This window comes from Centruroides vittatus, unplaced genomic scaffold, assembly GCF_030686945.1.
Source record: "Centruroides vittatus isolate TY-2023 unplaced genomic scaffold, ASM3068694v2 contig_3060, whole genome shotgun sequence".
NCBI classification, from domain to species: Eukaryota; Metazoa; Arthropoda; class Arachnida; order Scorpiones; family Buthidae; genus Centruroides; species Centruroides vittatus.
Genome location: NW_027121964.1, coordinates 515,292 through 543,100, shown reverse-complemented (window position 1 = coordinate 543,100; position 27,809 = coordinate 515,292). Strand labels below are relative to the sequence as shown.

The following is a 27,809-nucleotide window of genomic DNA, read 5'->3' as shown; positions in this document are numbered from 1 at the left end:
GCCAGTTGTGACCAAATCCAGCTCGATGGGTTTTGATTGTCTTCATGCACACAGCGGTTCCTTCTTCTCTCGTTCTGTTCAATTCTTACCTTGTGCTCTCTCACCTAAGTTCGTTCAGATGGAAGCTCGTAAGTTCAAGTCCATCTCAAGAGCCCAAGAAAGAAAGAAAAAGCCCTCTAACACGTGTGACACATGTTTTTATATCCCCACCATCTGGGAACCCTTAATAGGCACATGACCCTCTCTAGACCAATCCACATTCACAGCTGTCGTGACCCCAAAGGTGATACGGAATTTATAGCAATACAAACGCGTCACAATCAAACAAACAGAAAACCCGATACAATATCATTTAAGAATGGAATGTGTTTGCATAAATTACAAATATTATTTTCTTTACAATTACTATAGTGGTGGAGCACTGCACATGCATTCCCATAAGCGTCATGTAGCAAGCAAAAAGATTCAGTGGTTGTCAATTTCACCAAGCTTGAAAATGGAGCAGCTCCACTTTCAAGCTTGTCATTTTCTTGACACAAGAAAAACACATTCACTTCAGTTTTTCATAGCAAACTAACAGCATTTTACAGTTGAGGATCACTGTGTTCAAGATCAAAAAGACTTTGTTCAAGTATGAACAAGGTACTTGAACAAAGTCTTTTACCCCCTTGCTCCAGTTAACATGTGACTGTTCAATACACAGAAGTGCAGTTTCATTTTGTAATAGCCACACTATGTTTGATTCTTACACAAATTAGTCCATTTTTGTTAACATTTACATATTTTAAAAAAAATTGAAATAAGTCCATATTTCTTTATTTTTGTGATTTTAACTGAATTTTTTTTCATATTTCTTCTGTAAATGGGTCTACTGAAACATACAAAATACAGTTAAAATTTATAAAAATAATACTCTTCTTCCCTCCCTTAGTGCAGGGGTCACCAAACTTTCTCACAGCGGGCCAGATAACTGAGAGAATGACTAGCTTGGGCCACATAACCATTTTCCTCAAAATAGTATATTGAATACACAAAAAATAAAGAAAACTAACATATTTAATTATGAATACACAAACACAACTGCTGCAGCAAGCTCGTAATTGCTTTTATTAGAAACTTCATTGCAGGTACTGTACTTACACAAAAAGCACTCTGATATCCAAAGCTGCTGAATTTTTTATTTCGCTGATTTTCCTAAAAATCATATTATTGTCAAATGCAAAAATCAGATTGGACCAATTTTGGCATTTTTACTTAAACTTAATTTAATTTTTTTCTACATAATAAGTTCATCTACAATCTATGATATTTCCATATAAATAATTATACAGTAGAGAGTCGTTTATTCCGAATCAATTGGGGACTAGGGTTGTTCAGATAACCGATTATGTACAAAAAAATATATTAACCTGTCCGATGTTGAAATTTTTCTCCGTTGCGTGTCGCTTTGTGTTGAATTTTCGTCGATTTTAAGCCTAACGAAAATTTTTATAATAATAATAATCGAGGCTATTGTATCGTTAAAAGTTATTTCTTTATTTTGTACAAACAAAATAAATATATTGAAAAATATAAAAACATAAAAGTTATACTTTAGAAGTAAATCTAGTATCAAAAAAGTTCGATTCAGCACGACACAGTTTGACTGGAAAGCGTTTGGATAACTGGTGTTCAGATAAACAACTCTCTACTGTATTTTAGCTCATTTGTGACAGTGCAGTGGTGGACTGGATGAACTGATCTCACGGGCCATAGTTTGGTGAACTCTGCCTTAGTGCAATAATGAATCTAGCCCAATTATCTTTAAGTGATTTAAGATAGCTTTTTTCTGTTACACTTCCACACATTTCTATGCACATTGCATGTTTATTATAAACTGGTGAAAACCCAAGGAAGAAAACAATAATGCTTAAAATATCAAATTCAAGAAATTGGAAACTACAAGGATACATTAAGGAGTTTGATCAAAATGTCTGGTATTGATGGAAAAGTCTTTTAGTCATATTTGCAATGTAGCTGCAACAACAGATCAGCGATGGCAAATAATCCAACATCTTTGTACTAACAAACAGGATCCCTACAGAAAGACCACTTTCAGGTGCATTATAAGAACAGGTTTTAAGGATCTTGGAATATACAATGAGCATATTGACAATGTGCTCATTGTATATTCAGGTTTCTTGAGCAAATAATGTGTTCATTATTTGGCATAGAAACCTGAATTGCAACAACTTTTAAATTAAATTAACAACTTGTATGGTACTAAGCCAATCATCACGATCGTCATTAATAATCAGGCTAATATTATGCTATATTATTAACAGTGATTGTTTGGCTTAGTATCAAAACATTGGGCTTCGGGATGTTGTTATAACTTGTATGGACTTACAGTTTGTCTAGAATAAGAGAGTAATTGCGCTACAGATTTCTTAATTTCACTTTCTGAGAGAAGCACATTACCACCACAGTTTTCAGAAAACAAACTACGATTGCCTATTTATACTGACAGTATCCCATGATTTTCATCATTTTCAGCCCATTTACCATTTGAGGCCTTTACATTAATACATTGTTCCAGTGTAATAGACAAACAAGAAGAATTAAATTACAGATTCAAGTCCTATTCTGAGCCAATTTTTTTCTTCCAGACCTAACTTTCTAAATTAAATATTAATTCTTAATTTATTTTTAATTATTAAATTTATTATGAGAAGGTGACTCAATTATCTATATCTGAGCAAAATTGCTTAATATCTAATTATTAAATGTAGCCATAATATAGTCTGATATAATCTGGAAGATCATTTGGTATTAATCAAGAATTGTGTTATTCAATTTGTATATTTGAATTATATCAGGAACATTGTAGCACAATGTAGATATCCAGTTAAGAGCATTGAGAAATTAATCAATAAACCTTGTAACAAAAACAATGACAGAAAACTGTGTTCTTGTTGAAAATTGGTGATAGATCTCAAGATAAGCAAAAAATGTATAGTAACATACAGTGGTGATATTCAGCGGGTTCGCACAGGTTCGGCCAAACCCGTTGGTAAAATTTTCAGTTTTCCGAACCTTGTTAAACACACGTAACATTTCTCAGTAGTTTCAATCTAGATTGTGAGCAAGGTCGGGGACTATGCCTTGGTGCGATCTCTCTCGACCGAAACGAGGTTTAATCGCAATCGATTCAAGAGAGTTCTTGAAACTAGATCCAGTTATAAGAGAGATCCCACAATCTCATGCGCGCAAGATAATACAAGATGGCTGTGGAACACGTGTCAGGCTATGGACAGCAAAATAAAAAGGATATTGTATTTCGAGAGATGATGACATCTGTCTGTTATCAGCAGTACCATTCGGGGTGAAAAATTTCTCTGCCTAAAAAAAAAAGGTCGACAGCACTAATACACTATTGTTACCTGGTCTTTGTCCAGGGCCCCTTATGTTCCAAATATGCCAGTGATTATTAGATATATCGCAAGAAAAGGTATTGTATTTATTTCTAGCCAAAACTTCCATTTTGTTTGTCGGTGATTGTTAGGGAAAAATTTTCTGCTAGCGAACCCTTTGTTAAATATTTCAAATATCACCACTGGTAACATACAGTGGAAATTGCATACAATGAACTCTGATATAATGTAACCTAGGTTTTACTGAATTGAATGATCCAGTCCTGGCAAATCCACTGTCTTTAATGCATTTTTCATTTGATATAGTGAGCACGGTTATAATGGAAACTCCATTACATTGAACCAAATTATTCTCAACCTGTTTGAGAGACTTCAAGTACAGGGACTGTCTTCATTGAACTCCAAAACACCTGGTAAACCAGGGATGGGCAACCTTTTTCTATGTAAGGGCCGCATTTCAAAACTTTTGAACTGGCACGGGCCACACACAAGAAGAGAAAAGAGGGGGGAAATGTTAGTAAATCACAATTCTTTATTCATATATAATTATAAATTAGCATAGGTATGTTTAATATAGCTTTTGGCACTGGACTTTCAAGCTATTCTAGCTCAACATCAGATACAACTAAAACTTATTTGAATATAAGAACTACTGTTTAAATTTCTTTCTATTACTAAATAGAAAAATTTCTGCATGATGACTTTTTCATAAGAGGAAAAGAATCTTTACAAGTTTTGAGTATAAATATTTTAAAAATGTTTTTTAACTTAATAATTATAAACTTAATAAAAACTAAAAATATCCAGAAATAATAGTAATTCTAAAAATTGAAGCTGAATTGAAAAAAGTTCTATTACAGTTTGCATATACACTTGGTTCCTATTTCCTGTTTAGTGATTTCCTTCTTACACCTGCTTTTTTCTAAGATCACTGTTTTCGTAGCCCATACAATGAGTTATGAAAACAGTGACCTTAGAGAAAAGCCAATGACTGAATCTTCTCTTCTTTTATGAGATTCCCTTTTTTGCTATCAGTAACTATAGTTAAAACATTATTTCTTTCTGACACTATAATGCTGCATCCTTATTCTTAAAGTGAATGAATTAGTGATATACGAATAACAATGATAATAAAAAAAGTTAAAATTGTTACAGATATCTACAGGATCATATCGTAGTACTAGTCCAGCGGATCATTCATGCAGTGCTCCAACTTCTCCAGTTTCTCATAGTTTTTCACCAGCTAGTTCACCTGGATTAGGACCTACATCATCATTGAGTAAAAGTCCATTTACAGATACTAATTATTATCAGCATCAACAACAACAAACAAGTGCTCTTCAGCATCAGTTGGAACAGTTTAAGATGGTAATTAGTGTTGTAAAATTTTATGTACTAATTTTGAAGTACTCAGCTTATATTTTGAAATAGACTATTTTATAGAATAATCTTTGTTTCTTAAGTAAGACTAATAATATCTTTATATTTAATAGGAATTTGCAAAAAAAATGACATAGTCAAATTTTAATTAGCTTAATCCTTTATTTGCTTGCACGAAAAAACAATGCTTGCATGAAAAAACAAATGCCACTGTTTTTTCTAAAATTAAATAAAATTAATTTTAAAAAAATGGGCATCATATCAAAAATAACAATTATATCTTCAATTTCTGCATTTTGTCTACTATCTAACAATGTAAAATACTCTTGGATTGACAAAAATGAGTTTTGGGCTGCAATTTGAAAAAATTGTAGACCTATAAATTAAAGCTACAACTGCTGTATGAAATCAGGCTAAATAACAGCTATAATAATAAATTACTGATAAAATTGACCCTACAGGGAGGCATTAGGTGCCATCTCGCATTAAATTTAATAATTATAATTTAACTAAATAATTTTAGATTAAATTGGAAGAAAAGAATCAGCCCGGAGTGGGACTTCTGCAACTGCCCATTGCCATGTAGATGTGTCGCCAATTACACTACCCAGACCTCTGGTCTGATCTCCTCTTCTAGTATATTTAACATTATGATATAACCATTGTCAGTTATTATGGTGCTGACTAGGGACACATTCAGTGTCCTTGTCCTGTAAACTCCCACATAAGGCACTCAGCCAGCCATCGTATACCCGGCAAGGTATATAATAAAAATATAAACATCTTTACGAAACCTGGTACATTACAATGTTTGGGTTTCGTAAAGATGTTTATAATGCATAAATTGAAACTGCAATTACATAGAAAAGTAACTGGAAAGTATATTTAACTTTTGTAAATAGAACAATTTTGATCTTTGCTGTTCATTTTTTTTTTCTTCAAAAAGGAGGTTGAAAAAATATCCTTTATATATACTATTTAATTTTCACATTTAATTTGCATATTAAATTAATAACATAAATTTAGATTGGATAAGTTGTTATGAGTAGAATAATTTTAGAAGTTCCAGTTTAATTTAATTGCTGAGAATTATTTTTATGCTTTATTGATATTTCATAGATTAAATGTACTGGATCAATTATCCAACAAGCTTGACATCAGAAGTGGTTCAGATATCTGGATTTTTTGGTTTTCCGGGCATGGGCTAAATTTATACTTAAATTTTTAAAATAAGCAACAGAAAGTTAAAAACAAAATTGTATTTAGCATATACAGATTAATATACTTCTAAAGGAGTTTGTTTGATGATGATGCTCTTAAAATATAGAATGTCATGTTTAGTGTAATATTTAGGATGAAATTAAACAAGGAAAAGTACAGCTGACCCTTGATAATCCGACGTGCTCGGTAGTCTGACGCACCTCCCGTCAAGGTCACTGTAGTCCCCATCTTCAAAGTGTGAGCACAGTATGTACATATTTACATATGTACATAATTAATCTACCTACATTGTGGCATTTAGTTATAATGTTTATAAATTACTGTACGTACTGTATTATTTATGCCTATACATACTGTATGTACATTTATTGGCTTCCATATTTCTTTTAATAAACATGTTTTGGTTAATCAAAATGGGTGTTTCATTTCCATATTAACCTAGGCAGCATTTTACTCATAAAATGTAGGAATATCGTACTGCTAGCAAAACAATGCCAAATATGTAATCACTTTTGGTAATCCGACACTCCTTCGGTCCCATACCTGTTGGATTATCAAGGGTCAGCTGTAAAGAACATAATTAAACTGGTGTTGTGCAACATGTATGCCACAGAAATCAAAACAAAGTGACTATGCAGTGAACTATGGCTGCACTAGTCTGCCAAATTGAAAACTAGCTAGTTTCAAAAATAGCCAGCTTTTTGTAATTTTGAATTTCTGGAATCTGAATAATTAGTTTATTACTAAACTTAATATGACATCTGTACACAAAAAGATAGTTCTTAAATTTAATATTATTATTATACGAGGTCTGTTAAAAATAAAATAACCAAACTTCTTGAATTGGGCAAAACTGGAGTATTTTAGTATTTTTCCAGTACATTATGCAAGTCATGGCAGGAAGTAGCAATAGAAATAGAAAAAGAAGCTGATTTGCATAGGTTAGTTTGTTAAATAGAATGAAATTTATTGTGTAATTATAATTTAAAATTATTATTAAGCATGAATGTTTTAATATTAAATTTTAAAAAAAATGTGTGATGTGGTCATGCAGTTGATAACACTACATTCATACTAATCCGCTGAGTAAGCTGCATTTTTTGGATTGTTGATATCTCATTTTATTCCTGCATTGTTATCTTTTGAGTGAAAGGTGTTTCAGTGTTCATGGCAATTTTTGCAATGTGCAATTTACGGGAACAATGATGCAACGTGAAGTTTTGCGTGAAACTGGGGTAAACTTTTATGGAAACATTTCAACTTTTGAATCAAGCTCATGGAGGTAATGCTCTAGGTCATGGTGTTCAACCTTTTTGTTCCTCTGGACCACATTGGAAGAAGTCATGGAGTTTTGGGCCACAAGTATATTATATATACTTGTGCCCAAAGCTCCCTGACTTCATTGGTCCACGAGTATATTACAGGCTATATACTTGTGGCCCAATCCCTAAATATACAAGTATATTTAAGGATTAACACGTCTAGATTATAGTAGTAAGTATTAAAACTTTATCACAAAAAAGGATATTTTAAAAAATTACTTCTAAAGATACTCAATTTTTACTTAGAAATAAATTCATTTATTATAAAGGAGACAAACAAAAATTTATTTGAAAAAATAAATATTTGTTTTATTTGGGTCTCTAATTAATAAAAAAACCATGAAACACCATTTTAAAGTGCATTTTTATTCAACTAATATATTTATAAATAATATGTAGCCCAAAAAGTAGCCAATGTGCCAAATGATATTTTTAATGCCAAACAGAAAAAAGGGTAGCCAAATTTGGCACAAAATAGCTAAATCTTGCAATGCTGGAAGGAATACTAAATTAAGCTGGCATTGGGACTCAAAGGATTATAGACCCAAATTTGGAGAGAGGAGAGAAAGGCCAAAAGATAAAAAGTAGTGAGGAAGGTTAAATAGACCTTCTGTTATGCAAATATTGCCCCTTAATTTTCCAACTTTCCTGACTACTTTTTATCTTTTGGCCTTTCTCTCCTCTCTCCAAATTTGGGTCTATAATCCTTTGAGTCACAACTTTAGCTTTATTTAGTATTCCTTCCTCATTTACACATTTCCAGGTATTTAAAAATATTTCCTTTCCACTCAAAAATAAAATATGTATAAAGGTTTACGGCTTTGTGAAACTTCTTTTATGAGTTTTATCCATTGAATAAGTAAATAAAAATAATAAAACAATTTGTCGGTTTTGTTTACACGTTTATTGAGCTGCATTGGAACTTGCCTTGGGCCACGGGTTGGACACCCCTGCTCTAGGTCATGCACAGTGTTATGAATGGTTTACCTGATTCAAAAGTGGTTGTCAATTAGTTGAAGATGACCCTTGACCAGGAAAACCTTCAACCTCAACTGATGACATTCATGTTCAGAAGCTCAGAGTTGTGCAATTTGAATTTTTGCCTCAAGGTCAAACAGTCAACCATCAGTACTACACAGGTATTTTGAAACAATTGGATGAAAAAATTTGCAAAGAGACCAGAGTTGTGGTGAGACAACTCGTGGTTCCTTCACCATGACAACAAGCCTACTCAGCCTTGTCAATCCGCTAGTTTTGTGCCAAAAATCAAGTGACTGTCCTCCCCAGCCTCTGTACTCACAAGACCTGGCTCCTTGTGATTTTTTCATGTTTCCAAAATTAAAATCAGTGCTGAAAGGATGCCGTTTTGACACAATTGATGACATGAAAACAAATTCATCACAAGCATTGAAGGACAGTCCGAAACAAACTTACTAGGACTGCTTTGCAAAGTGGAAACACTGCTGGGATAAGTGTGTGAATAGGTATGGGGAGTACTTTGAAAGGGACAAGGACTAATAATCTGTAACTTGAAGAATAAAAATTAAAAAAATATAAAGTTTGGTTATTTTTTGAACAGACCTCATAATTATAATCTTATTTTAATTGTTATAGTAGGTAAATAATGATTATCAACGTTTTGGCATATTTTCTTATAAAAAAAAAAAAGGTTTATTTATTTATTTAGAATATTAAAGCATACTATAATTATATCAAAATACATAAATAATGTCTTAGGCTTAAAAGTGTTTATTTTCTTTTATTAGATACCAGAAAGTAATTTAGTTTGCTCCAGTACCAACAGTAATACTGTACATACAAATGCTGCCATGTATATGCCCTCAATGGACAGTTGTGATTGTGGACCATCAGTTGAGGGTGATATATTAATGGGTAGAAGTTTAGGATTACATTACTCAGATAACATTTCACATGGAATAAATTCTTCTCAAGATGGTCTTGGCAATAGCGTCATGTATTACAATATCCCAAATTTATCATCCGAAGCTCCACTACAGTCACCAACTTTGTACTCAAAAACTGTCATTTCTCAACACACCGCACCTCAAACTCCACAAACTCCTACTAGTATTCCAGATATTATTCTAACAGGTAAATTTTTAAAATAATCTAAGCCTTTATTTTTATTTTAATAATAATTAGAATGAATACTTCATATGAGATAATGTAAAATTTTAAACAATATAAGTATAGGAATCATTGCTATATTTTTTGCTGTTACACGTTACACAATATTCTAATTCATACATAATTTCATATATTTCATTGAAATAAGATATATTTTAAAACATAAGAAATATTATTTGATTTTAACAATGACAGGCAGTTTTTTCTTATAGATGTTATTTTGTTATTGAGTCTATTTTTAAACTGGTCTTTAAACATAATTATAAAAATTAAAATAATATAAATATCAATACATTATGAAATAATAATGTTATTTAAGAATAAAAAGAAAAGAATAGTTAACATTTATTTTAAATTTAGCCTGGTTTTTCAAAATTTATATTGCATAAATATATTCAGATTTATGAAAACTTGTTAAAAATTGAATTTGAATATGAAATTTATTACACTTTAATTATTCAAATGATTAGGTAATAAAATTTTATAAAATTATCAAACTTCAGTTGAATCTGTCTATCGTGAATCTCACAGGAACATGAAAAAATTTGAGGTAGACAGCTTTTGACATAAGAGGTTCCTACACAGTAATAAGTTTGATTGGAGATATTGTATTTTATTAATACAATAGTAAATACAGTACATATCTGTATTAGGTATAAATAAAACATTTTTGACATATCTTAAGAGAAATAGTAGTTTCTGATGCCTGAATTTCTTTAATCAATAAGATGCAAGCCAAACTTACAGCCTTAGTCCACCAGTGGCTGAGTGGATAAAACCACTGAAACTGGTAGTTGGTCATAGGTTCATGCATCACCAACAGGTTGGCCATGTGGTGGTATCCAAGTTTTCTTCACTTTTGTAACACCTAAATAGTAGCCAGTTTCCCATTTAAAGTGTTCCCAGGAGGCATCCCCCTCATCGTATCTTCCATGTGTAAACAATTATTTGTTTTCCGATTGGCGATGAGTTTGATTTATATCAAACCAAACTCATAGCTAATAAGAGAAAAGCAGCATTAATTGCAACTATGTACTGCGTTGCAAGAGTTGTTTCTCAACTACAATTTATGCTATCAAACTAGTTGCTGAGCTTTGAATTTGTAATTGACACTTCAATCTATAATTTGAAATATAGCAGTTTTGGAAGAAAATTATTTGAAATAAACCTGGAAAATATATTTAATTTAGGCTGAAAATGCAGGAGAAAAAATAAGTTTCAAGATAAAGAGGTTTTTGAGATAAACATGTTTGATATAGACAGGTTCAACTGTAATTGTTTTTGAACATTCTATTTAATTGTATATATTTGTAATAGTTAATGTCTGCTAATATTGTATATCTTCTAAAAAAAAAAAAAAAAAATCTCCAGTAAATGTCAGTTTTTCTATTAAGCATTCATTACTATTAAATGAAAATAGTCTATTTTTAGTATAATTTCTGTCATTATTATTATTATTATTTTTTTTTTTTCTACTGGAAAAATCTGGTAAGTATACAAATTATATTATAAACTAAGTTATTTGTATGTAATATACAAATATATCTCATTTAAGAAAATATATTTAATATTTTAAGTGAAAATGTCTAATATTTTACAAGTGAAGAATTTTTAAAAAGAAATAATAATATAATTTCCTGCCTCTAAATTCATGAGTTGTGTTAAAAAATCTTTTGATTTCAATGATATGGATATTATAGGCACTGTATATGATCTATAACAACATTTCAAAAAATAGCTAAAAATTATTTTACTTTTTCATATGTTAAAAAGTTTTTGAGATGATAAAATTTGACAGTGTTTTGTTTATCTCTTGCATCTACATCAAGTAGATAGAAAAGACGAAAGTATCATACCCTTTCATTTCTACTTGTAAATGGATATAGTCTTTTAAGTTGTATTTTAAGCTTAGCTTAATGGTTGTTTAGACACTATCTTAGATAATGACAATTAATAAATCTAATCTTGTCTTCTCAACCAAGATAGTCTTTATGACATTGCAAGATTTGTTGTTATTCATTGTTGAAATGGAGAAAATTTCTCCCAGTGGTGAAACCAGAAAGTTCTTAATATATAGTTGGCTTGCCGTATGGTATCACAATGTGGATTAGTCTCTGTAAACCTTGTAGACTTGCTGACTAGTCTGCTGTGAGATGAGTCTATCAGTCTACAAGGTTTACAGAGACTAATCCACATTTCACAAAGTTCTTTTCGAAGCTGATGATTAATGATTTAATTATGAAATTTTATTAATGCAAAGCTTCACAGAAATACCAGGAAAACGATCATAATTATAGGAATCAAAAATCATTCTAAGAGAGTCTTGTAATATTCTTGTGAAATTAATATCACTTTTATTTTCAATTTTTTTATATTTAATATAGTATTATTTTATTTTAATCTTATTATAAATTTGAGATCTTGAAATAAGCAGTCTGCAGAAAGTTAACTTTGTTTTCAATTTTTAAGCACTAATGATGAAAACTGAAGTTGAACATGAATAAACATAAATGTTATTGTTATATACATTATATTTATTCAGGGTGTCCAATGGAATATCTAGAAATGTCAGGGAATTTATCAGATAAGGGTCTTGGAAATCTCAGGGAATTTGATATTAAACCTGGAAAACAAAAAAATTATTATTTTAGAATGTATAATTCATCATGTAATGGAAAAGGGAACAACAGAAATGAAACAATTTGAATGTGTGCTTTGTTGTGTCAGATAATATGCATGATGATCTAAGATTACATCAAGCATGCTGATTAAATTTAAGTGTAATAATTACTAATATTTACTCCAATATTTCAAGTTCAAGTTCTAGTAATACGCTTTCTCATAACATAGTTGAGAAAGATTGGGTACGAGTGCTAAGAGATAACAGATTCGATAGAGGTCTTATATATATCAGATCTACAAAAAGATCACTCAAATAATGCCTCCATTAACACAAAGTAGATATTGAAAAGAGAGCACTACTACCTGCAATATGAATTATGTAGCTTTAAATTGTTATATGAAAAAATATGTAGCTTTTTTCAATTGTAAATTGCTTATTTTTAAGTGTTGTCTTGTGGGATTCACTGAAAAGCAGTTGACATCCTAGTTAGCAGTTGGTCTTCTTTGGAAACAAGGTTGTAGAGAGGTCTGATCGCAACAGTTTCAAAACTCTTACCAAGCAAATGCTATGTAGAATCCATCTATACTTCAGCAATGCTTGCAATTTTTGATTGCAGGATTTGGAACCAGTCATTATTTTAACCAAAATAAATTTTTTCATTTATCACTATTTTTGCAAAATGTCATTAAGAGCCCATTTTGGAAAGATGTTACCATATTCTATTTTAATGTGACCCTTTTGAGAAGCTGAGAAATGAAGTGCGCATTAGATTCGAAGTATAAATGAGGAGCTTGGAAGCAAAACATGTTAAGTGACATAAGCATCATTTCCAGTATTATAGCATATTAAACCTGTTAAATGTAATTTGAACAGATTTCACTATGGTTAATTGATTTTATCTCATTTGAGTGTCACCCATGTATTGAAATTTTGTTGATTTTAATAGTGAAATCTATTTAAATTAATCTAAGTTTCACATGCTATAAATTTTTAATTTACAGTTACAAGACTTTGTCTTGATTTAAGATAGATTTAATTTTATACGAAATACTAGAATAATTTTCTAGTAATAATAATTTTTTTCATGAAACAGTAGTTTGATCAATATGATGTTCATATAATTTATATGTAATATCTAAACTAAATAAACTTCATTTAATGCAGAGATGTGAGATTTTTTTGGTGAAAGCATTCCTGTGCCTCCATTACTTTTAATAACAATATGAAATTAATGGTCACTTCTTGGTCAGTAATTTCTTGACACATGTCACCTTTTTAACTATTTCCTTAATAAACGTCTGTTTTGACCCTGTAATTGTAAATTGCAGGTAGTAAATTAAAACATTCTGTGAGTTCCATTACTGATGTGGATCTCAGCAAAACAGAGAATCTCTGTACAGTACATACAGTAGACCTTGGATATGCCACTTAGAATGAAGGGAGTAACTGACAGAGTGATATTAAAAATTCAAAAAGACTGTGCAAACTGCTTACAAATTGTAACCACCAAATTGTTGGAAAAGTTGACACTGTAATATAAATTGACCAAGGGACTGTCATACCTAATCCATCTTATACAAGGAATAGAGAGAAAGCATAAAAACTGCTAGATACAAATACGTTATGAGAAAGATTGGGTACGAGTGCTAAGGGATAACAGATTCGATAGAGGCCTCATATATATCAGATCTACAAAAAGATCACTCAAATAATGCCTCCATTAACACAAAGCAGATATTGAAAAGAGAGCACTACCGCCTTAGCTATATATGCCAGTGAAAATGGCATTACACCTGAACTACAACAAGCAACAATGATTCGGCAAACTCGGCATATAAACCAACTACGAAATCTGGATGCGTTAGATATTTTTAAAACAGACTGCAAAGGCCTGTCAATCAAAGACGAAAAACAACTTTTGAGAGCATGACAGGCTATGTATAACCCGACACTTTAACGGTCAGCACAGACGCACGTCTTTTGGAAATCTTAAATTTAAAAAAAATAAATTTGAAGATAGAAACATTTGGAACATATAAAATCAGAAGCTAAATCGAACTCGGATCGCACCAGAAAAATTTTTATAGAACATTTGAAGAAGGTCTTAGGGTGGATTGAAAACATTAGTGTTATTATCTAAAATTAACTGCAAAGCTACACAAAGTTAGTGTGACGTATTTGTATTTATTATCGCTTTGTTCATTGGATGGATTTGATTAAACTGCTAGATATTACATTAGAAACACTTATGGCTAATAACTGGATAAATGATAACATTTAAAAATAAAATTGCTGATAAAATTGCTAAGCAATACAAAGACATTTTGTCATCCCCAGAAATAGTGATATGCTTAAACACTATTCCAGACAGCATGACAGGTTTGATTTTTTTCTGGCTTAGTCTGTCACATCAATGCAGTGAAGTAAAAGAATTTGAAACATTTGTGAAGATGATTTTAATAATATCTCATGACAATGCTTATATGGAATGTGGATTTTTCATCAACAAAGAATACTTAATGGAAAACCAAAATGAAGAATCCTTTGTAACTTACAGGAAATAACATGATATAGTCATGTCAGCTAGTGGATTGGGGAAATTGGATATATCAAAATAGTTTATCCATGCAACTTGAATTGCAACCCAGAGATACAAGGAAGCTATGGTAACTTGTAAACAGGGAGAAATAAAGAAGAGAAAGAGTGTAGTGAGAAGTTGATGACTGCAAAATGGTAAAAAAGCTAAAGAAAAAAAAAATGTTGATGAATCTTGCATAAGCTAATAAGGTGATTTGGGATATTAATGTACATTTGGAAGAACTGTAAAAAGGAAAGTTTATTTTATAATTGAGCTGTTCACTTACCAAATCGATTAACTTCACAAAACAAAAATTATAAAAATGATGATATAAATTATTTTTTAAACTTCTTTTTAAACTTTAAATTTAAATAAACATTGTAGAATGTATAAAGTATAAAGGATAAACACCGGAGCGAAATTAAAATAAACAACTGAAGTGCCTTTGACCGGTGTGCTTTTTCTCTCAGTAAAGCTTTCTCCATTGTAGAATGTATTGACAAGACTATGTCTCATTTATAAAATTGTACTGCCTGCTGTCTTACCAGCTTAGAGGTATGAAGGAGCACATGTCAGTTGAAATTTGGCACAGTATTAGGTGCCCAAATCATGAGTGCATAAAAAAAAAAACAGACTTGTAGGTACTCAGGGGACTGAGAACTGAGACAAAATAAAATACAAAATGGCAACACTCTCTACAAACAGGAAGTAGTGCAAGATTTGTGCATGTGTTGCTCATTGGTAAGTTGGAAATACAAATATTGTGAAATCGAATTTTGACAAACACTTGTGTTGGAAAGTTTGAAAAGCGAATGTCGCTAAATCGAATTTTGACAAACGAATCTTTGAAAAAACCCATTTACCTGTCCCGTGTTATTCCCCACATATTTCTGGTCACCATGTACTAACCTCGACCGATTGACCAGAGATATCTCGTTTCATCATCGGAACTTTTTGAAACTAGAATTGTATATTAAAACTAACTTCCGAAATATAATTACAGTGGAACCTCGGTATACGACCTTAATCTGTTCCTGATGTTTGGACTTATACCAAATAGGACGTATACCAAACCAACTTTTCCCATAAGATGTAATGTAAAAATGATTAATCCGTTCTCATGTAAAAAAAACCCCACTTGATATGGTATATTAATGGGGTTGTAAAATAATTTAAACACTGTTTGAGCACATTAATAAAAAAATAAATTTTATTATAGATTTTTAAAGTTATTACAGTATATTGTATTATATTATTTAAATCATTAAATCAAAATCAAATCAAATCAAACTCTCCTTAATACTAATAATCTGTTTAGAAATTGATTTAACCCCTTTCGCAACGTTAGCAGATTTAATAATGTCTTTATTTTTCACGATTGTCGATATCGTCGTTCTCGGAATACGGTATGCAACAGTTAAATCTCGAACACCCATGCCACCATCATATTTCTCAACAATCTCTTTTTTCAGTTCCATTGTGATTCTAGTCATTTTTTTAGTTTTCTGTTGCTTTTCATTTGCCTTTTTGCAATTCATGATTAATAAAAACAATAAAATTTTACTTACAAATTAAAATCAGAAAAAATTTAACAAAGTTATAACCGTGGCACCGCGAACATCTAGTCTGGTCTAGTACACTGATATTGCTACTTGTTCATACATGACACGTATAATTGAATTAAGTCGTATACCGAACAAAAGTTGTATACCAAGCAAAATTTGTTTTGTTCAAACAGAATGTATTTCGAATTGGACGTATTCTAAAGCAGACGTATACCGAGGTTCCACTGTATTTTTTCTTTTTACATTTATATATATATATATATTTTGTTTGTGCAAAATAAAAAAATAATTGCAAACGATACAATAGCCACCATTATTTTTTTAAAAAAATGGGAAATTTTCGCATTGACAAAAATTCAACCTGGGGTGTCATGCAACGGAGAAAAATTTCAACATTGGATAGGTTAATTTCACTGAAAAGGCATCATGGATGACCTCATAGTCATGGTTGTGGTTGGCGACTTTTGAATGATCACGCTCAAAACCAGCAATACCATAGATGATTGGAGAATGAGAACGAGACCCGCCATGAGCATCGAAGAGATCCTGCTTAGTAGCGAGTCTCTGAGACAGTCTTGTCCCAAATATGACCTAGTCGTTTTACTTGTTTTTATATACTGTTATATTAAAGCATAGCTTCAATGTAATGATATATAAAATTAGTTATGTGAAAAATGTAAAAATAATAATGATTATATTAAGGATTTACAAATGGAGTTAATTGATTTGGCTTGTGAACAGCTCAATTAATAAAGAGTATGATGTTTTTGTGATATTTACTCACTGTGAATTGCATAATTTGGAAAATGTCAACAGTAACAATTTGAATTTCTGTATTTTAATGAAATTGCCATATCGAACCTGTATGTGATATACAATCTCTGCACATTTTGAAGGAACAATACATTAATCAAAATGAAAAAATTAATCATATTTTATAATAATAGAAATTGAACAGCCTTATAACTGTGAGTTTCATTTGCTAACATGTAATAAATTGTGAACTGTTTTTAATTTCTGCAGTGAGTTCTTTTCAGTTAGTCAGTGAAAAATGAAGGTTTTCATCCTGGAAAAGCTGGAAATTGAAAGTTAGAAATTGTTGGATACCCTGTTATTGCTCATTACAGTATTACATTTAAGAATGTTAAATGTAATACAGCAACCATTATGTTGTGCTCTTAGTCTAATTGAATGTTTAGGCTTAAAATTAATTTTTCAATATATTACTTTTGGTTATCATAGATTAGGGATTAATTCTAGATTTAAACTTTTATTGTACTTCCATAAAATAAATCGTTTAACTTCTTTTCTGGATTTGAGAATACAGGAAATCCTCGTTAGTTTGAAATTCAAGGCATGAAACAATTGCAACTTGAATTGTCACGTTTCAAATTATCTGAGAGTTACATGTTTCTGTACAGTATACCAAATGTCATGTAATTGATGTAATTTAATAAGGAAATGGAAAACAGCTACATATACAGAATTCTATTTTTGTTACTTAATAATTAATAATAATAATAAACACCACAAAGTAGTCATGAGCCCAAAAGGCACTTCGTGGCAGCATGCCTACGACCTAGCTCAGGACTGTGTTGAAAAAACTGCATCAAACTATTGGCTGACTAGGGGCTGCCTGTTTAGAGAGACTGAAGGATTTATGGTTGCCATTCAAGATCAGGTCATAAATACTAAAAACTACAGAAAACACATCCTGAAGAATACATCACTCACAAATGATTCTTGCAGAAAATGCTAAATTCTGACAGAAACAATATAACATATAATTTCTGGTTACAAGCTCTTAGCACAAACGTACTATTTACATAGGCATACAGTGGAACCTCGCTTAACAAGCATCTCTCGTAGTGAGTAATTTGCATAATGAGCAAAACAAATTGTAAAAAAATGACTTGCATGACGAATGATGAGAGGGGAAGTCCCAGATTGTGCACGCTATCAGTCTGTTTTAGCACTCGTTCCGCTAGCATCTTAGTATTGCTTGTAATCACACATTTTTCAAAACTTCTGTTCAGACATATTACATATAAACATCAACAACCATAGCCCATTATATAATAAACACATGCCAAATGATATGCCAAATTCTTGGGCTATATAAAGGTTACAATTAAGTGTTAGAAATGAGTGTATTTCGATTTTTTTTCCTGCAAATCGAATTCACATTTAGGGTTGGTTCATTCTGCATGAGAAGAAAAGATTAAGATGATTCACGCTTCTTAACAATGTATATTGTATAATTTTCTTTGAATAAACATTATACATAAAATATTTGAGTTTTTTTATTCAGCATGGAACACATTATCATATTTTACATTAATTTATATGGGAAAAATTGTTTTGCTTAACGAGTGTTTTGCATTACGAGTAGGATTCTGGAACAAATTATGCTCATTAAGCGAGGTTCCACTGTAATCAAATAGCAAATATAATGTGGCTGTATGCCATAATTTTAAACTAGAATATTCTACTAGTTTTTAGCTTCTGTCCTCGATTCTTGGCTTTTCTTGTTTCTGTAATCTCTTGTCCTCATTTCTACTTCACTTGGTTGATGATTGATGTTCTGAACTGCCCTTTGGAAAGAGAAAATGCCTAAGATCCTAAAGGGGAGAGGTAACAGTTTACAGATCAGAAAGAGGAGTTCAGACAGGAAGAGATAGTAGAGAGGCGAGGTTGATCCTGATCATAGTAAGGGACCTAAGAATTTCCTGAAGGCTTCATGCAACAAGAATCCTGAAGCTTCAATTAATCATTGATGAAGACGGTCTTTGTTGATCCCCAATAAAAGGATACGTTAACCTCCCCAAAAGAACAAACAAGGAAATTTCACTGAGAATTATCGAAAGTAATCAACTGAGTATGGGTACCTCTTTCTTTTTCTTTGACTATTTTAATTTTCCATTTCATCTCTGTAGATATAGGTTAGTTTTAAGTTAATTGTAAGAGATTTTTTTTGTAGTACACAGTCGCACTCATTTAACAAAATTGTAAGACATGGGAATCTTTTTGTTTTGTTGCATGAGTCCATGTGTCGGGCATGAGCTGGGCAAATGCCCTGGGGTTGGCATCAGAATTATTTTTTTCCTTTTGTGCATTGTGTTGTTATTTTTTATTAAATCAATTGTTGTTTTAATTATGTGCTGTCTTAATCATATTGTATTTTCACCTCTGTAGCTATTCGACACAACTGCACTTTTCACATAATATACTAAGAGCTTACATAGAAGCACAGATTATTAAACATTGAGGTATCATACTACAAATATATTTTACATGCAGTATTAGAAAATGTCACACACAAAATATGCTATGACAGAGCCATAATCACAGATAAAACAATTCATCATAATACATCTGACATCACTCTCATTGACAAATGCAGTAAGATCACTTATACAATAGATATCTGTGTTCCAAACACTCATAACATAAAAAAATGCTCACACTGAAAAAATCAATGAGTACATTCCACTTGCCCAAGAAATAAGACAGATGTGGAAGATGGATAAGGTATTTATGGACAGTGTGGAGGCACTTTGATCTAAAAGAACAAGTTAACATATCACAGTTCAGACAGAATTTTCACTTTGAATTTCAAACTAGCCATATTTTGAACTAACTGAATTGCTTAACATGTAAATCTCTATATCCCTGGCTGGGACAAAAGTATGGTTACGAACTAACAGGATTTAGAACTATTTGAGTTTGAATCAATGAGGATTTCTTGTACTACTTTTTAATTATAAAATACCTTAAAAATTGCCAGGAAAGCAGATAAATGATGATGAACTCTTGCAGAAATCATATGATGATAAAAAATTTTTGTCAACAAAAAAATTGCACCTGCGGATTATAGGCAGGAAATTACAGTAATTAGATTTGCAACCTAATTAAAATTACAATGAAATTAATAAGAAGCAATTCTAAAATATTGAGGAAAAAAAATATGACAAGTATGTTTTAAAACATCATTAAAATTAATAAATTACTACCTTCCTTTAATTCAAGTAGCATTTTCTTCACAAATATAGGATGCATTTATGTTAAATAAATACTTCTGCAAAAATAATTAAAATGAGAGAGGAATATATTGAATATATCTAAAAATATAGATATAATCAGATTACAGTTTGCTTAAAAAATCATCCCTTGAAGTAATGAATGGACACAAGTCATTTTTTGATGAGAATATTTTTATTAATTTGACAATTTTTACATGTAGACTGCATGATTTCAACTAAGGATATTTTGTAATAAAATACAATGATATAAATAATAATGTGGACATATTTAATAACACATCTAAAAAGATAGTTTTATTTATTCTTTAAATATATCCAGTCGGCAATCACAATTCCCAACTGTATACATTTAAAGAATTGGTCTGGTGCAGGTTAGTCTCATTCCAGGCCAATTCTTTTCTTTCAGAAACTCTAAATTAAAATTAATTTATTATAATTATCATGATATGGTGGCTTAACCACTTACCTCCAGACAAATTACTTTGTATGTAATTATTAACTTAGTCTGACTATAGCTCAATAATTCAACAGATCATCTGGCTTTATTTATGCAATTCATAGAACTGAAATAGTCGTAAAATGTTCATATAAAATAAATTAACAAAAGATGAAGACTTAGTTTATTTTATACCATAAAGAAAGCAGCTTTCAGACTAAATCATTAAAATGTTTGCATTCTTTATAAAAATAACACTACAGTAGAACCTCAATTATCCGGATTGTTCAAAATAAACAAAAATTTTACGGATTTGCTGATTTGCACTTGGCGAATTGCGACACTGTTTATGTACGTGATGGAATACATAACTCTTGTTCCAACAACGTCTCACTTGGCACAGTGTAAACTATTTAATACATTTTGCGTCATAATAAAAATATAACTTGACATACATATTTATAAATAATTTATATTCAAATTACATCATTTCTATGGCCAAGGGCAACGTGGGCCACCGCCTAGGGCCTCGCGCCTCGGAGGTTTATGCATTACAGTACTTAAAAGCCGTGAACGCGACGAAAAAATTTTACTCGCCATAAAACAATAAATAGTTTGCCTTTTTATGAATAAAAATTTGACAGTTTCAACTGCTTTTTATTTTATAAAATCCATCTTCTTGTGCCACCGGAGGGCCTGGCGAAATGTACCTTGCCCAGTGTTTAGATGTCGCCATGAAGTGGTTTGAGAGCCAAAATGAGTGTAACTCAGGACAACTTATATGTCTTAAAAGTATTTGCGATTTAGCAGCTTCAAAAAGAACAGCTAGCTTTAAACAAAAATCGATAATTGAATTTCTTAATAAAAAATAATTTAATATTGAAGCTATATGTAAATCTAGACAAATAAAAATTATTCATACTGTATGTACGTACTGTACATGTCTTTCACTGTCAATTATTATTATTATTTTTTTCGATTATCCAGATTTTTCCTTATCCGGACTACCTTCATCCCGAATTAGTCCGGATAATCGAGGTTCTACTGTATATTTTTTTCAAAATCATCATATTATGTTTTAATATAAAATTAATTGTAGCAAATTATATTATACTGTTATATTCATACTATCATTTATATTTGTTTTATATGCCAATTGAATACATTTTTCAATATTTAGTTAAAAATAGTTAGTAATTTATGATTAAAAAATATTTAATTTAGCAATTTTATGCCATTATTAATTTTTGATTTAATCATCATTTGATTGAAACAATCTCTACCTTTTGTATTAGAATTGGGTAAAAGTAAAAGAATAATGTTATTTAATCTATCCAATTCATTATAGAATGTAAGAAAATTTTTATAATGTAAGTTTATAAAGTAATTATAATGTAAAATTTCCATCCAAAAATTTTCTATTACTAAAATTAGATTTTTTTTATATCTTAGCAGAAAAATTTTAATGATTAAAATAACAAAAAATAATTTTGCTTTTACTCATATATTGGAAATAATTGTATTTTAAAATACAAGTAACACTCAGTATTTGCATGTTTGGTATTCGTGCTTTTGCTTATTAACAATTGAAAAGTTGTGACCATCCGCACGACTATTCATGAAACATTTGCTTGTCGACGAATTGTTTTTCCACTGTTTCAGTTCTATAGTACAGTACCTATATAAAAAAAACATACTCTGTTAGGTCCAATTTTTACATTTTTTGATATAATCTTGAAAAGTACAGTAACTATTGTACTTCCAAGCTGAAGTCTTCAGATTATAGCAATAATGCCTTCTGCCAAATTGTATATGGCAAAATTTATGCAACAAATACGTAAATACAGTATATATAATACTTATATACTCCCATATAAAAATAATAATTGCAAATAATAATATAAAAAAAATCTCCCATAATAATATAGTATAAAATTGTCCCATAATAATATAGTATAGTATTGTATAAAAAAATATAGTATAAGTTCTGTTTTTAGTATGAGTTATCAATAACAAATCAGAACAAATATACTGATTGCTCTGATTTGCTATTTGTCCCTCAGTTGTTCTGTAATCTTGTATACCTCTCTGAAAAGAAGTACGTTGCTCTTGAAAATGTGGAAAAAGTAAGAAATCAATTTAAAGTCTAGTTTGTGCAGAATTGCAACTATGTACTATTACTAGTGAATGAAGTTTAAGCAAATTTTGGAAATAGCTTGGTGCTCATATGCTGGTCTTGAAGGACATGAATAAAAAACCTATCAAGCAACATTAACTCAGTTTTCCAAACTGAGTTAATGTTCCAAGCTGTTGTAACTCCTTCACAATCATCTTAAAATGTAACACTATTGTTTGTAATATAATTAAATATGTGAATAAAATAAACATTAGTTGTTATTTAAATATTGAATAATTCCACAAAAGTTTAAATGTTTCCAAGACAGCAACATGCTTCAGCTTAGCCAAATTGGCTTGATCCTCAGGACTTTTTCATAGGCCTTACTGTTTGGTATTCACAAATACTGAGAGTTACCTGTATTATGTTTTCAAATATATTTATGACTATTTTTATGATAAATTTTATTAAGACTTTAATAAGTGAGTTTATAATCATTGTTGGATTACAAATCCATGTGGACCAAACAGAATTTCTGTTCTCCAAACATTTTTGTATCTAATCCAGCAACTTCAACCTTTAAATTTCTGGTACAAACGACGAAAATTAACAGAAAAAACTAACGTTTTCGAATCTCCATCGAGATCTTCCGAAGTTGCTGGATTAGACTTTATATGTACCGGTAGTCACGAGTGAAGTTTGTTTTCAATTTTTGTATCTATTAACACCATACATGTACTGTACATACAATAATTGATTTTATATAATTTAATAATTGCAAATTGTGAAAAAAATTCAAATTACTTCTGTTAAATGATTAAAACATCTGATTAACATCATTTCTTGTAATAAATGTCAATAAACCACATTCTAATTATCAAGAAGAGACCAGCTTTACACCAACACAAAATTTATTTAAAATAAACATTTACAACTGCTTTAAAATGGAATGTAGAATTCTGTTTTAAAATTTGTGCAGAGCCTGATGATGACTGATTAAAGCAGTTGTAAAAGGTTCATTTTTACAAGAATTTTGTGCTGCTGAGAAGGTTTTCTTTTTCTTTCTCAATAATCAACATAAACAGTTATTTGCTCAAGTTTATTTTTTCCATAATTATGATAATGCAAGTTAAAGAACTTAAGTATTTTACTTTAAAATAGAAAATGTAATAAAATTCAAAAAGTTATGTATAGCAAGATAAAATTTAAAATAATTCTGTTCCTGATTAAGTAAATAATTTATCAAATAATCTTTCAACAATTGCTAAGCAATTTATTTATTTAATTTTGTAATCAGTTTAAATTAAATTACAATTTTTCAAATTCTTTTGAAAATTTACACTTAGTTAACTAGAACCAATGAATAAGGCTTATTATACTCCCAGAGAATTTAATTAATACTTTCCAAAATGCATTTTGGCCTTTCTGGCCCTTTTCAATTGGATTACAAACAATGACAATTCCAACAAAACAGAGCTTACGGATAACATTATTGTTAACCGTAGATGTATAATAGTTTAATTCAGAATTACAAATATAATATCTAGATCAATAACTTAAATTATCTTGTGATCATTTACAAGGACTAAGGAACATATAGTATATAAACAAAACTGTTTAATTATACAAATTACAATTCAAGATAAGGAAGAAAAACCTTGGAAATAGTCTGTCTTCTTTATGGTTGAAATTATTCACTTTTCTTCTGCCTCCACCATATCTGTAGGATATGCTAGCTCACCTCCCGTTTCCTAATTTCTGTTCTCTTCCAGATCATTTTTTAATTATCTACATCAATTCTTTTCACTTTTTCTGTTACAATTATAAATGTTATTTTCCAGGGCCGTGTGGTAGATTTTCTCAGTATGTTGCAAGTCTTCAAAATGCCACCTCTTAAATGCTGTTTATGTCGCACCCTTACGGTGCCACCTGATGTGGCTGCCTCTCTGTATCATAGCACAGTATGGCCCTGTTATTTTCATGCACGTTTTGATCTTAATCATACTGTGATTTTATATAATATCACAACAGTGAGTTAATTTGGGACTTAAACAACAAGAATACAGTGACATGTGCTTGCCTTTAACACGTTAGTATTGCTAATACTAGTTTTTACTGCTTGGTTACAATTGTTTACCAACACCTGCAGTTACCTAACTACCACATGTTTCTGCTGTTTACAGGAAATTACATGACTATGGAATTCTTAAACTTGGTAATCAATAAATCAGTTTGTAGTAGTAAATCAAATTTGGTACGATTTTTTTCAATCGTACCGAATTTGATTTACTTTACACCTATTATTGTCTAAAACATTTTTATTGGAATTTCAATGTTTAATTGTAATGAGAAATCTTTTCACTGCTTCACAGTAGATAAGGCCTTGTTGTTATCTTTTTGCTAACTGTTAACTTTCTAATTTAATTTCTGTTGTTAACTCTGTTTCTATTAGTTTTCATTATTTCTGTGTGTTCACAGAGTTGATATTTATTTACTTATTTCGAAAGCATTTGTTTCACATTAAAGTTTTTTACTACTGGTCTGTTAAGGATTTTTGAGTGCTAATTTATTTACTCATATTATTTTCAGCTTTTACAAGATTTCAGATTTTTCATTGGTTCTAGTTAACTGTGTGTTTTGTAAATTAGTAATACAGGCAAAAAGCTCTTCAATATATCTTCTGAAAAGTGTTTGAATGAAGCAAAAAGTATTTGAATATTAATTTTAAAGGATTTATTGATAAATTATTATAAAAATTTTTATCTTTCCTAGAATTTTTTATTCTCATTTCATGTATTCTCAGATAAAAGTGGAAATGAATTACTTTTTTTTAAAGAACAAAACATTGCATTATAATATATAACTTTAGAAAAAAAAAATTAAAAAAAAAATGATCTTCTTGATTCTTGAAAGTATTTCAATTTTCACACATTTATTAGATGATCATTTTAAAGAAAATGGTCATATAATAAATGCATTTTTTTCTTTAATTTAGATTTTAAAATTTTTATAATAAAGTTTATTATAAAGATAAAAAATTTTTTTTTTGGTATTGTGATTTTTATTATATTTTTATTTTTAACTGGAATGGGAATACTACCGAATTTCTGGCAATTTTTTGAAGCCTACATGCAATTATTTAAAAATATGAGATTGAAAATCTGTATGTATATATTATTTCCTAATGCTTAAATTATACAGGGTGGGCCAGCGAAAACGAAACGGCAGAGTGTTCGTGTTCGTCCAAGCAAATCGCTCGGACAGGTCGATTTTATTCTCGAGGGGACATCTTTTGCAATAAAGTTTTTGCGAATCTGAATATTAACTAAACAAACAATTTTTTCGAAATAAATGTTTGTTTAGTTAATACATAATAAATGAGTTTTTAAACTTTTTTGTTGTCTGTTGTATTCAGAATCGCAAAAACTTTATTACAAAAGATGTCCCCTCGAGAATAAAATCGACCTGTCCGAGCGATTTGCTTGGACGAACGCGAACACTCTGCCGTTTCGTTTTCGCTGGCCCACCCTGTATATACTCTCTATGCATTTTATATAGGTGCTATATCCAGAACATTTAATATTAGACTAGAGGAACATCTAACAGATTCAATTGTATACTAATTTAGACAAAACATAATATCTGAAACAGTTTACAAAAAAAAAAAAATGAATGTGTTACATTGTACAGTACATACCACAGAGACCAACTCTCCATAACTACATCTGTTGATTGTATCACTGTGAAACTAGGTCATATATATAACATTATATTAGACCTTGAATAAACTACTTTACTTTGAAATACAACAGTTTCATTACAGTATTTACAGTTCATAAAACTTTTAAAGCACAGTGCTTCGTGCTGTACGAAAAAAAAAGAGTTTCTGAATTATCCAAAAGATCCCTGGTCCCATCTAGTGGAAACTAGATTTATACAGCAGAAAGTTTTCACTGTATATACCTAAAAAAAGAAATATTGCTTAAAACTTTATATACAACATTAAGTTTTGTCTTTCTGATTTATAACAAGTTTAAGCCTACATTCAGCATCAGTAAAAATGTAGTTTCATGTTTACATACAAGTATGTATGATAAGTCCCAAAATAGAATATTGTCTTTAGTATCCATTACTATTTATATACAAAAGTTTAGATGTGTTTTTCTCTTTTGATTTCTGATTTATTAAATATTTATTTTTAATTATTACTAATAAATTTTAGCCATAACAAATGAAATAAATAAATTTAACATACCATAATCCATTGATTAAACTCTAGAGGGTTTTGTTTTTTAAAATGTACATATCCCTAGTAGAAATACCTTAATTACTCATACATTTTCCAAACTATCAAAACTATTTATTGACAGTATTTATGGGTTATAACTACAACATTTGAAATAATTACTATTTTCATAGTTAACTCCAATTCACTGTCTCCAATTTGGCTATTTTGTTGTCATTTGCGTCTGCTTTGATGTCATCATAGGAATCAAGATCTTGACTATCATCATCTGATTCAAATTCATTATCAATTTGAGTTTTCCTAATTACCCTTTGGCTGATAAGTTCTCAATTTACGACTTAACTAATACCTTTCCATGTCAATATTCGACAGTGTTACAGTGTTTATAATTTCATTTCAAAAAATGTTTCCGTAGACGAATAAAAAGTACTGTCTGATCCTGGACAATTTGAAGAGGTATAATTTTATTTAATTTTATCTGTCACGCTAAATTGTGTTACCCTATACAGTGCAGTACTTCAACATGTTTTCCGTGATTTTCAACTCTGAGTTTATATGAAACATGGGTTTATTTTGAAATTCCAGAGTTTAATCAAGGAAATATGATAAATGTTATATCATATTTATTGTATGATCATTTTGTATTAATGTATCAACTGTATTTAAATTATTTTTTCTTACTGGTTTGGATAAGTATTAAAAAATCTGAAAGCCTGAA

At 30.2% G+C, this 27,809-nt stretch overlaps 1 protein-coding gene across 4 annotated transcripts in view; it reads left to right on the top strand.

The window, feature by feature from the left end:
* Positions 1-27,809, top strand: part of Crtc (CREB-regulated transcription coactivator) — a 174,503-nt gene that overhangs the window by 115,865 nt on the left and 30,829 nt on the right. For all 4 annotated transcript variants that reach the window (XM_067267558.1, XM_067267559.1, XM_067267557.1 and 1 more), the window contains exons 11-12: positions 4,569-4,781; positions 9,103-9,448. In XM_067267558.1, the coding sequence (XP_067123659.1) occupies positions 4,569-4,781; positions 9,103-9,448 (559 nt within the window). The remainder of the gene's footprint in view (positions 1-4,568; positions 4,782-9,102; positions 9,449-27,809) is intronic.